The sequence below is a fragment of the Felis catus genome, chromosome D1 (genome assembly GCF_018350175.1).
Source record: "Felis catus isolate Fca126 chromosome D1, F.catus_Fca126_mat1.0, whole genome shotgun sequence".
Lineage (NCBI taxonomy): Eukaryota > Metazoa > Chordata > Mammalia > Carnivora > Felidae > Felis > Felis catus.
This window is the reverse complement of record NC_058377.1, coordinates 85,610,988-85,623,138: the sequence shown is the minus strand read 5'-3', so window position 1 is coordinate 85,623,138 and position 12,151 is coordinate 85,610,988. Positions and strand designations below refer to the sequence as shown.

At 38.8% G+C, this 12,151-nt stretch overlaps 2 protein-coding genes across 10 annotated transcripts in view; one reads left to right on the top strand and one right to left on the bottom strand.

The window, feature by feature from the left end:
* Nucleotides 1-8,268, bottom strand: part of DNAJC24 (DnaJ heat shock protein family (Hsp40) member C24) — a 58,538-nt gene extending 50,270 nt beyond the window's left edge. For 2 of the 3 annotated variants that reach the window (XM_006937171.4, XM_006937172.4), the window contains exons 1-2: nt 8,147-8,268; nt 7,199-7,342 (exon numbers count right to left, since the gene is read on the bottom strand). In XM_006937171.4, coding sequence (XP_006937233.1) covers nt 7,199-7,309 — 111 coding nt within the window. In that variant the 5' untranslated portion in view covers nt 7,310-7,342; nt 8,147-8,268. The other variant, XM_003993126.5, reaches the window with a different exon arrangement.
* DCDC1 (doublecortin domain containing 1) overlaps nt 8,224-12,151 on the top strand; it is a 475,155-nt gene continuing 471,227 nt past the window's right edge. For 4 of the 7 annotated variants that reach the window (XM_045039087.1, XM_045039086.1, XM_045039083.1 and 1 more), the window contains exon 1: nt 8,237-8,355. The gene's annotated coding sequence lies outside the window, so the exon portion shown is untranslated. Of the gene's footprint in view, nt 8,356-12,151 lie in introns of all 7 variants that reach the window. The other 3 variants (XM_045039088.1, XM_045039084.1, XM_019812218.3) reach the window with 2 other exon arrangements.

Genomic DNA, 12,151 nt, shown 5'->3' with positions numbered 1-12,151 from the left:
CATAAAGAGACAAAAGGCATCCAAATTGGTAAGGAAGAAGTAAAACTCTATTTGCAGATGACATGATACTATATGTAGAAAATCCTAAAGACTCCACCAAAAACTACTAGAATTGGTAAATAAATTCAGTAAAGTCGCAGGATACAAAACCAACATATAGAAATCTATTCTATTCCTATATACTAATAATGAAGCAGTGGAGTGGAACATTTCATTCTTAAAGATGAAAAGATGACCAATGATCACCAAATATAGGAAAAAAGAACCTCTATGACAAAAGGAAGAGAAAAACCAAAAGGAACGCAAAGAGGGGCACCTGGGTGGTTCAGTCAGTTGAGCGTCTGACTCTTCATCTCAGGGTAGGGAGTTCAAGCCCCATGTTGGGCTCCATGCTGGGCATTAAGTCTACTTAAAAAAAAAAAAAAAAAAAAAAAGAGGGGCGCCTGGGTGGCTCAGTCGGTTCAGCGTCCAACTTCAGCTCAGGTCATGATCTCATGGTCCGTGAGTTCGAGGCCTGCCTAGGGCTCTGGGCTGACAGCTCAGAGCCTGGAACCTACTTGGGATTTTGTCTCCATCTTTTCTCTGCCCCTCCCCGGCTCATGCTCTGTCTCTGTCTCTCTCTCTCTCAAAAATAAACAAAAACAAATGTATAAATAAAAAAATAAAATAAAATAAAAAGAACCCAAAGAAAAAGAAGAAAACTTAAAAAAAAACTTTATTAACCTAAACAAAATATTTTATTCCTAAAACAATATCAGGAAGTCACACACACATCAAAAAGAAAATTCAGAAAATAGGCAGAGTTGTTAGAAATAAAAATACAAAATTAAAGTCATCAATAGAGGAATTAAAATATAAAGATGATTACATTCATACAATTCACTCATTGAACAAAATTTGAGTACCTACTACTTTCCAGAGATAATTTAGTAAGAGGTAAATTAGGAAAATATCATGTCCTAGAAGACAAATGAAAATATGAAAATATAACAAAGAAGAATATGTGATAAACTGTGTCAAATGCTGCTGTTATCTAAGCAGGGTTGACAATTTAAATTTATTACTTAGCAAAGTGGTGTCTGCCTGGAAGAAGAGGTCTCATCTTTGGAATGCCCAGAAACAGTGTCTTACCCCCTTTCCAAGGCTTCCTCCATAGCTTACCATCAGTACCTAACAGACATACCTCTTCATCCCAAAGCAATTTACACATCCATACCAACTTTGTTCAGAATTCTTCAGCTCTATTTGGCTTAGGAAGAAACCAAGTTAGGAGAAAAAATTTTGGTTTTTCTTTAATTGAGTTTGGTCTGGAAAGTCCTCTCCTCCAAACTCCATCTCTCCACAAGGAGCCAATACAGCAAAACTTATTGGGAGACAGTTGGGCCAATCATTCTTCCTTTTAAGTGTCTTTTTTTTTTTTTTTTCCCCTTTGCTCACTTTGACCCTCCTTCTCCAGGACTTTAGTTCCTCACATTTGCAGGTACCATAACACAGTACAGTGGGCCCACATACACCTGTGCACCAGAATCACTGGTCCAGCTGGTTAAAGTTGTAGGCATCAGGGGATCAAAAGGCACAAAGAAACTTTTTAGCATTATGAAAATGTTCCATATCTTAACCGTGGTGATAATTTACACAGTTGTACATAACTACAAAAAACCTCTTCAAAATAAATTTAAATTTAAACGTTGACACCTCAAAAAACTGAAACAGGCAGTTATTAATAATGCTAGGACAAAAGGCACAAACCACCTCTACTCTGGGAAAAGTAGGATAAATGGTCATCTTACTAATAAATCAAAATGAAGACTAAGTATTAACCATTGGTTATAGCAACACGGATATTGTGAAGTAATAGAAAAAAATATCCTGGCACAAAAACAGACACATAGACCAATGGAATAGAATAGAAACCCCAGAACTAGACCCACAAACGTATGGCCAACTCATCTTTGACAAAGCAGGAAAGAACATACAATGGAAAAAAGACAGTCTCTTTAACAAATGGTGCTGGGAGAACTGGACAGCAACATGCAGAAGGTTGAAACTAGACCACTTTCTCACACCATTCACAAAAATAAACTCAAAATGGATAAAGGACCTGAATGTGAGACAGGAAACCATCAAAACCTTAGAGGAGAAAGCAGGAAAAGACCTCTCTGACCTCAGCCGTAGCAATCTCTTACTCAACACATCCCCAAAGGCAAGGGAATTAAAAGCAAAAGTGAATTACTGGGACCTTATGAAGATAAAAAGCTTCTGCACAGCAAAGGAAACAACCAACAAAACTAAAAGGCAACCAACGGAATGGGAAAAGATATTTGCAAATGACATATCGGACAAAGGGCTAGTATCCAAAATCTATAAAGAGCTCACCAAACTCCACACCCGAAAAACAAATAACCCAGTGAAGAAATGGGCAGAAAACATGAATAGACACTTCTCTAAAGAAGACATCCGGATGGCCAACAGGCACATGAAAAGATGTTCAGCGTCGCTCCTTATCAGGGAAATACAAATCAAAACCACACTCAGGTATCACCTCACGCCAGTCAGAGTGGCCAAAATGAACAAATCAGGAGACTAGAGATGCTGGCGAGGATGTGGAGAAACGGGAACCCTCTTGCACTGTTGGTGGGAATGCAAACTGGTGCAGCCACTCTGGAAAGCAGTGTGGAGGTTCCTCAGAAAATTAAAAATAGACCTACCCTATGACCCAGCAATAGCACTGCTAGGAATTTATCCAAGGGATACAGGAGTACTGATGCATAGGGGCACTTGTACCCCAATGTTCATAGCAGCACTCTCAACAATAGCCAAATTATGGAAAGAGCCTAAATGTCCATCAACTGATGAATGGATAAAGAAATTGTGGTTTATATACACAATGGAGTACTACGTGGCAATGAGAAAAAATGAAATATGGCCTTTTGTAGCAACATGGATGGAACTGGAGAGTGTGATGCTAAGTGAAATAAGCCATACAGAGAAAGACAGATACCATATGGTTTCACTCTTATGTGGATCCTGAGAAACTTAACAGGAACCCATGGGGGAGGGGAAGGAAAAAAAAAAAAAAAGAGGTTAGAGTGGGAGACAGCCAAAGCATAAGAGACTGTTAAAAACTGAGAACAAACTGAGGGTTGATGGGGGGTGGGAGGGAGGAGAGGGTGGGTGATGGGTATTGAGGAGGGCACCTTTTGGGATGAACACTGGGTGTTGTATGGAAACCAATTTGACAATAAATTTCATATATTAAAAATAATAAATAAATACCATTTTCTTAATAGATAAAAAAAAAAAAAGAAAGAAAAAAATATCCACATGTTTCTGCCTCCAGTTTCTGGCGCAGAATTCCTAAAACCCTTGGAATCTCCTGGGTGACTGAAGTATCTTTTTTTCTAATGGGGTGACTCTCGGTGGGCTCCTGGATGGGGGCTGATCACCAGAAAGTCTAAGCCATAACTGGAAGCTTGGAACTTTCAGGCCCATCCCTCATTCTCCAGAGAAGGGAGAGGAGATGGAAATGGAGTTAGTAATCAATCATGCCAACATGATGAAGCCTACACGAAATTCCCAACAGTACAGGGTTCAGAAAGTATCTGAGTCGATGAACACATACATCTACATGCCAGGAGGGTAGCATACCCGAGCTTCACAGTGACAGAAGCTCCTGTATTCTGTATCTCTTCATCTGGCTATTCATCTGTATCCTTTACCATAACCTTTATTATATAATGAACTGGTAAATGTGATGATTTCCCTGAGTTCTGTGAGCGTTTCTAGCAAATTATCAAACTCAAGGAGGGGGTCAGGGAACCCTAATCTATAGCTGGTCGGTCAGAAGTATAGGTGACAACCTGGGACTTGTGACTGGCATCTCAAGTGGGGGCAGTGTTGTGGGAGTGAGCCCTTAACTTTGTGGGATCTGACGCTATCTCCAGGGAATGTCAGAATTGAAGTGAATTATAGGACATCCAACTGGTGTTGCAGAAAATTGCTTGATGTGTTGAAAATCCACACATCTGGTGACAGAAGAATTATGTGTGAGTAAAGGAAAAACACAGGAGGACTGTGTTTTTTCCCATTACAGATATCACTGGCAATCTTGATAAGAGCAGTTTCAGTGTAGTGGTGGGAACAAAGCCTCACTGGAGTAGGTTTGCAAGAGTTGGGAAGAGGAAAATTGGAGAAAGGAAATAGAGATAACATTTTGAAATGTTTTTTGCATCCGACTCTTGATTTCAGCTCAGGTCATGAACTCATGGTTTGTGAGATAAGAGACCCACATCAGGCTCTGTGCTGATAATACAGACCCTGCTTGGAATTCTCTCTCCCTCTTCCTCTGCCACTCCCCCACCTCAAAATAAATAAATAAACTTTTTTTTTTTTTTTTTAAAGAAGAACCATAGAAGAGTTGGGGCAACAAGTGGCAGAAATGGGTTGAAAGAAAGGCTGGATTTTTTTTTTTTTTCCAAAGATGGGAAAAACGATGGTACATTTTAATGCAGATAGGAATAATCCAGGAGAACAGGCCAGATATCCTACAAACTCATAGTTGTTTGTTTTCTTTTGTTTTCTTAAATAAGGAGCTGAGGACTCAAAGAAACCCAATGAATCCAAATTCAAAATGAAAAGGTCCTCCCCAGAAGAGAAGAAACCCATTACTGGCTTTATCTTTGGCATAGCAGCAGGAGCAGGAAGCCATCACAGATACAGATAAAAAGAAAACAAATCAGGGGTGCCTGGGTGGCTCAGTCTGTTAAGCGTCCACCTCTTGGTTTCAGCTCAGGTCATGATCTCATGGTTCATGAATTTGAGCTCCACATTGGGCTGACAGCATGGAGCCTGCTTGGGATTTCTCTCTCCCTCTCTCTCTCCCCCTCCCCAATTCATGCTGTCTCTCTCAAAAAATAAATAAATAAATAAATAAATAAATAAATAAATAAATAAACTTAAAAAAAAAAAAAAGAAAAGAAAACAAATTTTTAATCATTTTTAAGGGCCAACTCCAGACTGGCATGACCTATGGACGGGCCCCAAATGTACAGAGACTGTACCTGCCCACCAATTCTATTCCATAGGCCTTTACCAAGTATTCACAAGAAAGAACAGAGATAGGACAGGACAGCCAAGAGTCATTCATCTATGAGGCACTGGTACAAGTGGCCTACTAAAGTTTGAGAACAGGACTGGAGAACTGAGAGAAAACCCTCCAAACCATGAGATCATGACCTGAGCCGAAGTCAGACGCTTAACCAACTGAGCCACCCAGGCGCCCCAAGAATACACTTGATTTTTAAAAAGACACTTCAGAAAAGATAATTATTCAAATGGCTAATAATAACATTTAAAAATGCTTACAATCATTAGTCATCAGAGAAATACAAAACAAAACCACAATGAGAGATCACTATAAACACAGAATTGGGTGGTGGTTCTCAATGGAATGGGGAGGTTGGCCATTTTGACCCCCAGGAGACATTTTTAGTTGTTACTGGCATCTAGAATGCTGCTCATCATCCTACACTGCACAGGGCAGCCCCACATAACAAAGAATTATCCTGCCCTAAATGTCAATGGCAGCAAAATTGAGAAACCCTCAATCGATGAAATGAAAGAGACAAATAGCACCAAATGTTGGTGAAGATCTAGAGCAACTGGAACTCTCTAATAGGATAAGAGAGGGTATGCAAAATGACTCACTCATTTTGGTGTTTGACAAGTGCTAATATATGAAGAGCAAATGGCTTCTCATTGCCATATTAAAGGTCAACATGGACTAAAAGGCCTGCATGATCTAGACCCAGTCTACTTTTCTAGCCTCAACTCTCACTGAAATGAGGGAAAAGGATGATTCAGTATGGGGAAAAATTTTTCAATCAAGTCTACATGACTTTAACGAAAGAAATCTTGAAAATTCTGAGAAAAAAGAAATCTTAGTATCATTTAGTCAGCTTACTACCTAAAGAAGGGATAGTAATACATTCTTGACAGTAAAATGGCTACTGTCTCTCACAATAAACGCAAACAGTTTTGGCAAAATCTCAGATCTATTTGACAAAAACTATAGGAACAACTAATGCTACATAAGTAATGATGCTCTATCCCTTTTGTAAACTAAGTTAACTGGAGACCATTATAGAGTTACTGACATTGGCTTAAGAAACTTCACAATATAGGTTGAAAAAAATTAAAATAACAGTTAAGAAAGATACTCTATACTTACAAATACAACTCATTTCACAAAAGAATTGAGTTGTCTGAAAAACAGTGTATGAATGGGCACTATTCAATAAAAACACAATACAAACTATAAATGCAAACCACATATACAATATCAAAGCAAAAATCAGATTAAATTAATTTTATATTTTATTATACCATATGCAAATGTATGCATACATTATGTACAAAATATGCAAAATAGCCAATATACCCAAATTTTTATCACCTCAATATGTAATCAACATAAAGTTTAGATTATTTTATATTCTCTTTTTTTTTTAAATTTTTTAATTTAACGTTTATTTATTTTTGAGACAGAGAGAGACAAAGCATGAACGGGGGAGGGTCAGAGAGAGGGAGACACAGAATCTGAAACAGGCTCCAGGCTCTGAGCTGTCAGCCCAGAGCCTGACGCGGGGCTCGAACTCACGGACTGCGAGATCATGACCTGAGCCGAAGTCGGCCGCTTAACTGACTGAGCCTATATTCTCTTTTTGTACTAAGTCTTCAAAATCCGCTGTGTATTATACATTTATAGTAAATTTCATTTTGGACTAGCCACATTTCAAATGCTCAATAGACACATGTAGCTAGTGGCTACTGGATGCTAACATTGCTTATTCTAAGCACTTTACATGGACTATTTCATTTAATCCTCTCTGAGGCACATACAGGGGGAAAATAACTTGTCCCAAGTTCCCACAGTTAGTGGTAGAATCAGGATTCCAAATCAACCTGCATGACTCAGATTTCTTGCTCCAAACCATGTTTTCCCATTTCAAATTAAAAAAAAAAAAAAAAATTTTTTTTTTTTACAATATTACTGACACTTTCAACTAATCAAATTAATACCTTACTTCTCCTGCTTTGATATCATATATTCATTTTAGGGAAACCTAAATTTCCCATCACTTAAGAAAAAACTGTTTCCCCCCACACCCATGATTTAAATCTGCAAGCAAAGACTTACCAGTAATATGAGTTTTTGATACTTTTGTTTTAGGTCTGACATACTTGCAGATGGGTCTGCCCCCAGAATGCTGTACCAATCCTTCTTTGGTATCTGCTCAAATGCCATCATCCACTGAACAAGAAGTGGGCCTTCTCGGATAGGCTTAATAAAAATATTGATGACGATTCATTAGTTTGCAGGATCGAAGAAATACGCAAGTACGTTTCTAAGTTCTTTAATATTTAGTTGAGTAAATCATGATTACAATACAATCCTCATGAAGCATATATTTTCATTTTCATTCAAAACGCCCCAAGAATCTCACGTGTAAGTATACAGACAAGGATGGAACATGTGTTACAGGTTTCATGATATACACTTATATCTTAAATCAATGAATATATAATAGCATTAAGAAAAAAGAATCCGAAAATGAACCCGAGCGGTGATGACCTCTAAGAAGGTATTTGTGCTAGTCTCATGGTAAAGGCGGCACACAAGAAGTCCTCAGTAAACACACTAGAGAAATTTAATAAATGTTGACAAATTTAAAAAATGTTGAAAGCAAAACAAAACAGCAAAGAATTAAAATGAATTTGGGAGCATTCCCTCTTAGCGTTTCCATTTCTTAGTGTTCACATTTCTTCCACATTACCTCAATAGAGTAATACGGGAAAGGGCCGGTCAGCACGGGCGGCAGGTAGACAGCAAGAGTCCCTCGGTTTCTGGCGCTCACAAAGAACTGAAAGTGCTCACAGGAGGACACCCCAGTCCTCTAGACTACAGAACAGACCTCGCCGGGAGCCCCAGAAATCAGGCAACCTCTTCCCACAGCCGGTAACTTCAAGAGATGGGGGTGGGGAGCTCCTCAAAATTGAGACTTGGGAATCCACTGTACTCACTGCGGCTGTACCACCCAGCCTTAGGCGGATACCCTCCGCTGCCTTTACTCAGTATCAAACTTACCAAACTTCTTACAGTACTTCGTACCCACGCCTCGCCTGCAGCCTGCCAAAACCCGGAACCGGCTTCTCCTTCCGCCGGAAGTCATTGCTCTGACGTGACTACGTTTCTAGTCGAGCTCTTATGGCGGAGACACCAAGCAGGAGGCGCTCCGCCCTCCTGGACGCGGTCGCTATGGTAACCAGTCTCTGCTTCCAAGGAGTTTACCAGCAGTAAGTGTCGTGTTGTGAAAAGAGGTGTCTTTCGCTTCTTTCTAACTCCCTTTTGTCCCAGGTCTGCGACTGTAGCGTTTCTCCTCTCCCCCAAGAGTATTTCACACCCGGGCTTCCTCCGCCTTCCCCAAAGCTCCCTCCGCTTACCCTGCCCAGCGCTGCTCCCAATCCTTTTGTGGTTGGTGATGGTTCTTCGGCGGGTGGCGGGGGGAGGGGGGGAGGAATGGTGGAGTAGGGGGATGTGAAAGATGAGATCTAATTCCTTACTTGTCGCTACACTTGCCTTAGAATGTTCTTATTCTAAAAAAAAAAGAAAGAAAAAAAAAGAATGTTCTTATTCTAAAATTAAGAGAAAACCTATGACGATTGAGGTTTTTCTTTTCAGTTTGAATAGTTTTTTTCTGGAAAAGGTTTTGTTTTGTTTTTTGTTTTGTTTTTTTTTAATTTGAGAGAGCGCGCGACAGAGATGGGGAAGGACAGAGAGAGAGAGAGAGAGAGAGAGAGAGAGAGAGAGAGAATCTCAAGCAGACTCCATGGTCAGTCCCAGCCAGTGGAGGGGTTGGTGTGGGGAAATGGATCCCAGGACCCTAAGCCAAAATCAAGAGTCCAACGCTCAACTAACTCAGCCACCCAGGCCCCCACCCTGGAAAAGATTTTCAACCCAATTATTTCTTGTAGATCTTAGCAACTGGTAACTTTTAAAAATCCGTTCACATTTACTATCTCGCTTCACTTTCACTTAAACCCGGTGAGGCTAATAAGGCAGGTGTTAAAATCCCATTTTGTAGATGAGGAAACAAACCAAGCATCAAGGCCAAATAGCTAATTGTATAGCAGCAGAACAGGACACTCAGGAAGTCAGCATATTACCAGGGAAGCCAGGCTATCTTTCAAGGTTACAGAAAAAGCAGAATGAACCACTCCACTTTGAGGCAGTTGTTGGGCACTCCAAAAGGCTACTGTTAGGTTTTTTTGGTTAGTTTTCCCTTCTTCATTCTGCTTTGCCTTCTGTTCTTCCCATTTAGTATCTCTATACTGCTCACCTTACACTGACCTCTCTTCTTGCATTGTACCCAGAGGTGAAACTGCATCTTGTGTTTTGTCAACATGATTTAAATTTCACTTGGAGATGTTAAGTTGGTTCTGTTGTTGTTACTGCTTAAATTTGCTTTTCTTCTTCTTTTTTGTCTTTCTTCTACCAAATCTCAGTTGAAGAAGCAATCAAGATAAACCTAAGCACATTAAGTAAAATATTTTAATATGGCCAAATTATTTAATGATGGTATAAAGAATAATTGAATGACACAAGAAAGTGAGAAAATCCAGAGTGAAAAGTATAGACTGGGTTCTCCATAGGATTTTGTCATGTTTAAAATTAGAGACAGAACATTATGCCAAGTTAGAGGATTTGATTTTAGTCCTGGTTCCAACATACCTTCTGTGTGGCTCTAAGGAAATACCTTATATGAATGAACTGTGTTGTTCTGAATACCTTTCTTGACACACCGTTGACATTTTAGCCCCCAAACACTCCCCTTTACACTGCTTAGTGCTTCCTCATATAGATAGTTATGCTCAGATCCTCCAATTTTTACAGCAAGAGCACACAACTTTGATTTATGATCCCCTAGGGTATTGTGTTGTCTCTTTTATTCCCTTTTTTTAAGCCAAATTCTGAAAAGTCTGATCACGGTACCTCCATTTTCTCAAGTTACTCTTTTATATTTGTGTGTGTGTGTGTGTGTGTGTGTGTGTGTGTGTGTGTGCTCTGTGTGTGTATGTATGTATGTAGGTAGGTAGGTTTTAGATAGTAAGAAATGTGCATTTTTCTCCTAGCAATTCCCAAGTCTTCTGTCATTTCATCTCGACATACTCTAGCTCACATCACTAAAGCATACTTTAGTTTGCAACTTTTTCTTTCATCTCCATAAAGTCATTCCACTGAAATGATCAATAACTCATTGATGGCATCCAATATCTAGTCTCTATTTACATTTCCTTAGTTGTCTCAGAAATGACTTTTTATGGTTAGTTTGCTTGAATCATGATCCAAACAAAATCTATACATTGTTTTCAACGTTCTGTCTCTTAAGTATCTTAGCTATAGCAGTCCCACTTCATTGCTATCTAGGTATTTTTTTCTTTTCCTGCCATTGGCTTATTGAAAGCCAGATCAGTTGTCTTACAGTCTGAATTTATTATTACAGAATAAGCTTTTAAAACACTTTTTGCATGAATCCCTGCTCATTTTTCTTTATTTTTATTTTTCTAGAGCATTATTGCCCAATAGAAATATGATGTAAGCCACAGATGCAAGCCACATATATAATTTTAAATTTCCCAGTAGCCACATTAGGAAAATAAAACGAGGTGAAATGAATTTTAATAATATATTTTATTTAACCTAATACATTTGGAGTATGATCATTTCAAAATGTAATCAATGTATTATTAATGGTATTTTACATTGCTTTTTCATGCTAAGTTTTCAAAAGCTGCTGTGTATCTTACCTGTATTGCTTATTCTCAGTTTGGACTTGCCACATCTCAGGTGCTAAATAGCTACATATAACTAGTGACTGCTGTTTTGAACAAGCCCGGTCTAGAGAATAAAGTCTTGGGGTGCCTGACTGGCTCAATCAATAGAGCATGTGACTCTTGATCTCAGGGTCGTTGAGTTTAAGCCCCACGTTGGGTGTAAAGCTTACTTTAAAAAATAAGTAAATAAATAAAATGGAAGATAAAGTCCTAACTCCTTAACCTGGTATTTACTTACCACCCCAATATGATCCATAGTTTTCTAGCCTCATCACCTATTAACCTCCTACATGAAATGTTGAACAATGGGATCTTTTCTTGGTACTTCATCCATAATTTCGTTCAGGTGGTTCTCCTTGCTTATGCCATCTTTCCTCTTTGTTTCCACCCATCAATTTTATCCCTCCTTTAAGACCCATCTCTTCCATCAAGCCTTTTATGATGGTCCAATCCTTAGAAATTAGTTCCTCCTCTCAACTTTCATAGCAAGTCCTGTGTGCACTCCTCATTTGCACTCATCCTGTCTCACAGGGTACTATTACACATTTTGGATGTGTGTTCTGATATCCTAATTCCATAAGGTCTGTAGGGCAGGGACACCTCTTAAAGAAACTAAGCATCAACTATCTTGCCACATGTCTGAAGTTGATGTGTATTTATAATAGTTTTGTTTCTCATTATCTTATTTTAAGAAGGTAATTTATCCAATTTTTTTAAATAGGCTCCACACCCAACATGGGACTCTAACTCATGACCCTGAGATCTAGAGTCACATGTTCTACCGACTAAGCCAGCCAGGCATCCCAGTAACTTATCCATTTTATGTAAAACTAACATAGCAGAAATATAAACTGTGTTAGCACAATGGTTAAGAGCATGAAGTCTGGTGTAAGACTGCATAGGTTTGAACCCAGGTTCTGTCTCTTACTGGTTATGTGAACATTTTAAGTTAATTAATCTCTATGCCTTGGTTTCTTTCTCTGTAAAATAGGATTAATAATAGTATCTCCCTCTATGTCTGTTGTGAGGATTCAGTGAGAAAATAGTGCCTAAGAGTAGTAAGTACACAGGAAAGGTTAGCTTTTGTTGTTATTATTATTAATAGTGAAATATTTGTTGCTCAGTTTTGGATATTAGAACATTAAGAATTCATAGCTGTATTTTAGGAATTTTCAAACAGAGCAAATGAAAGCTGCAAACTATTGAGTTGGAAAAATGATGCCAAACCAAAATGTTTGTTGAACTATAGTTTGTAGAT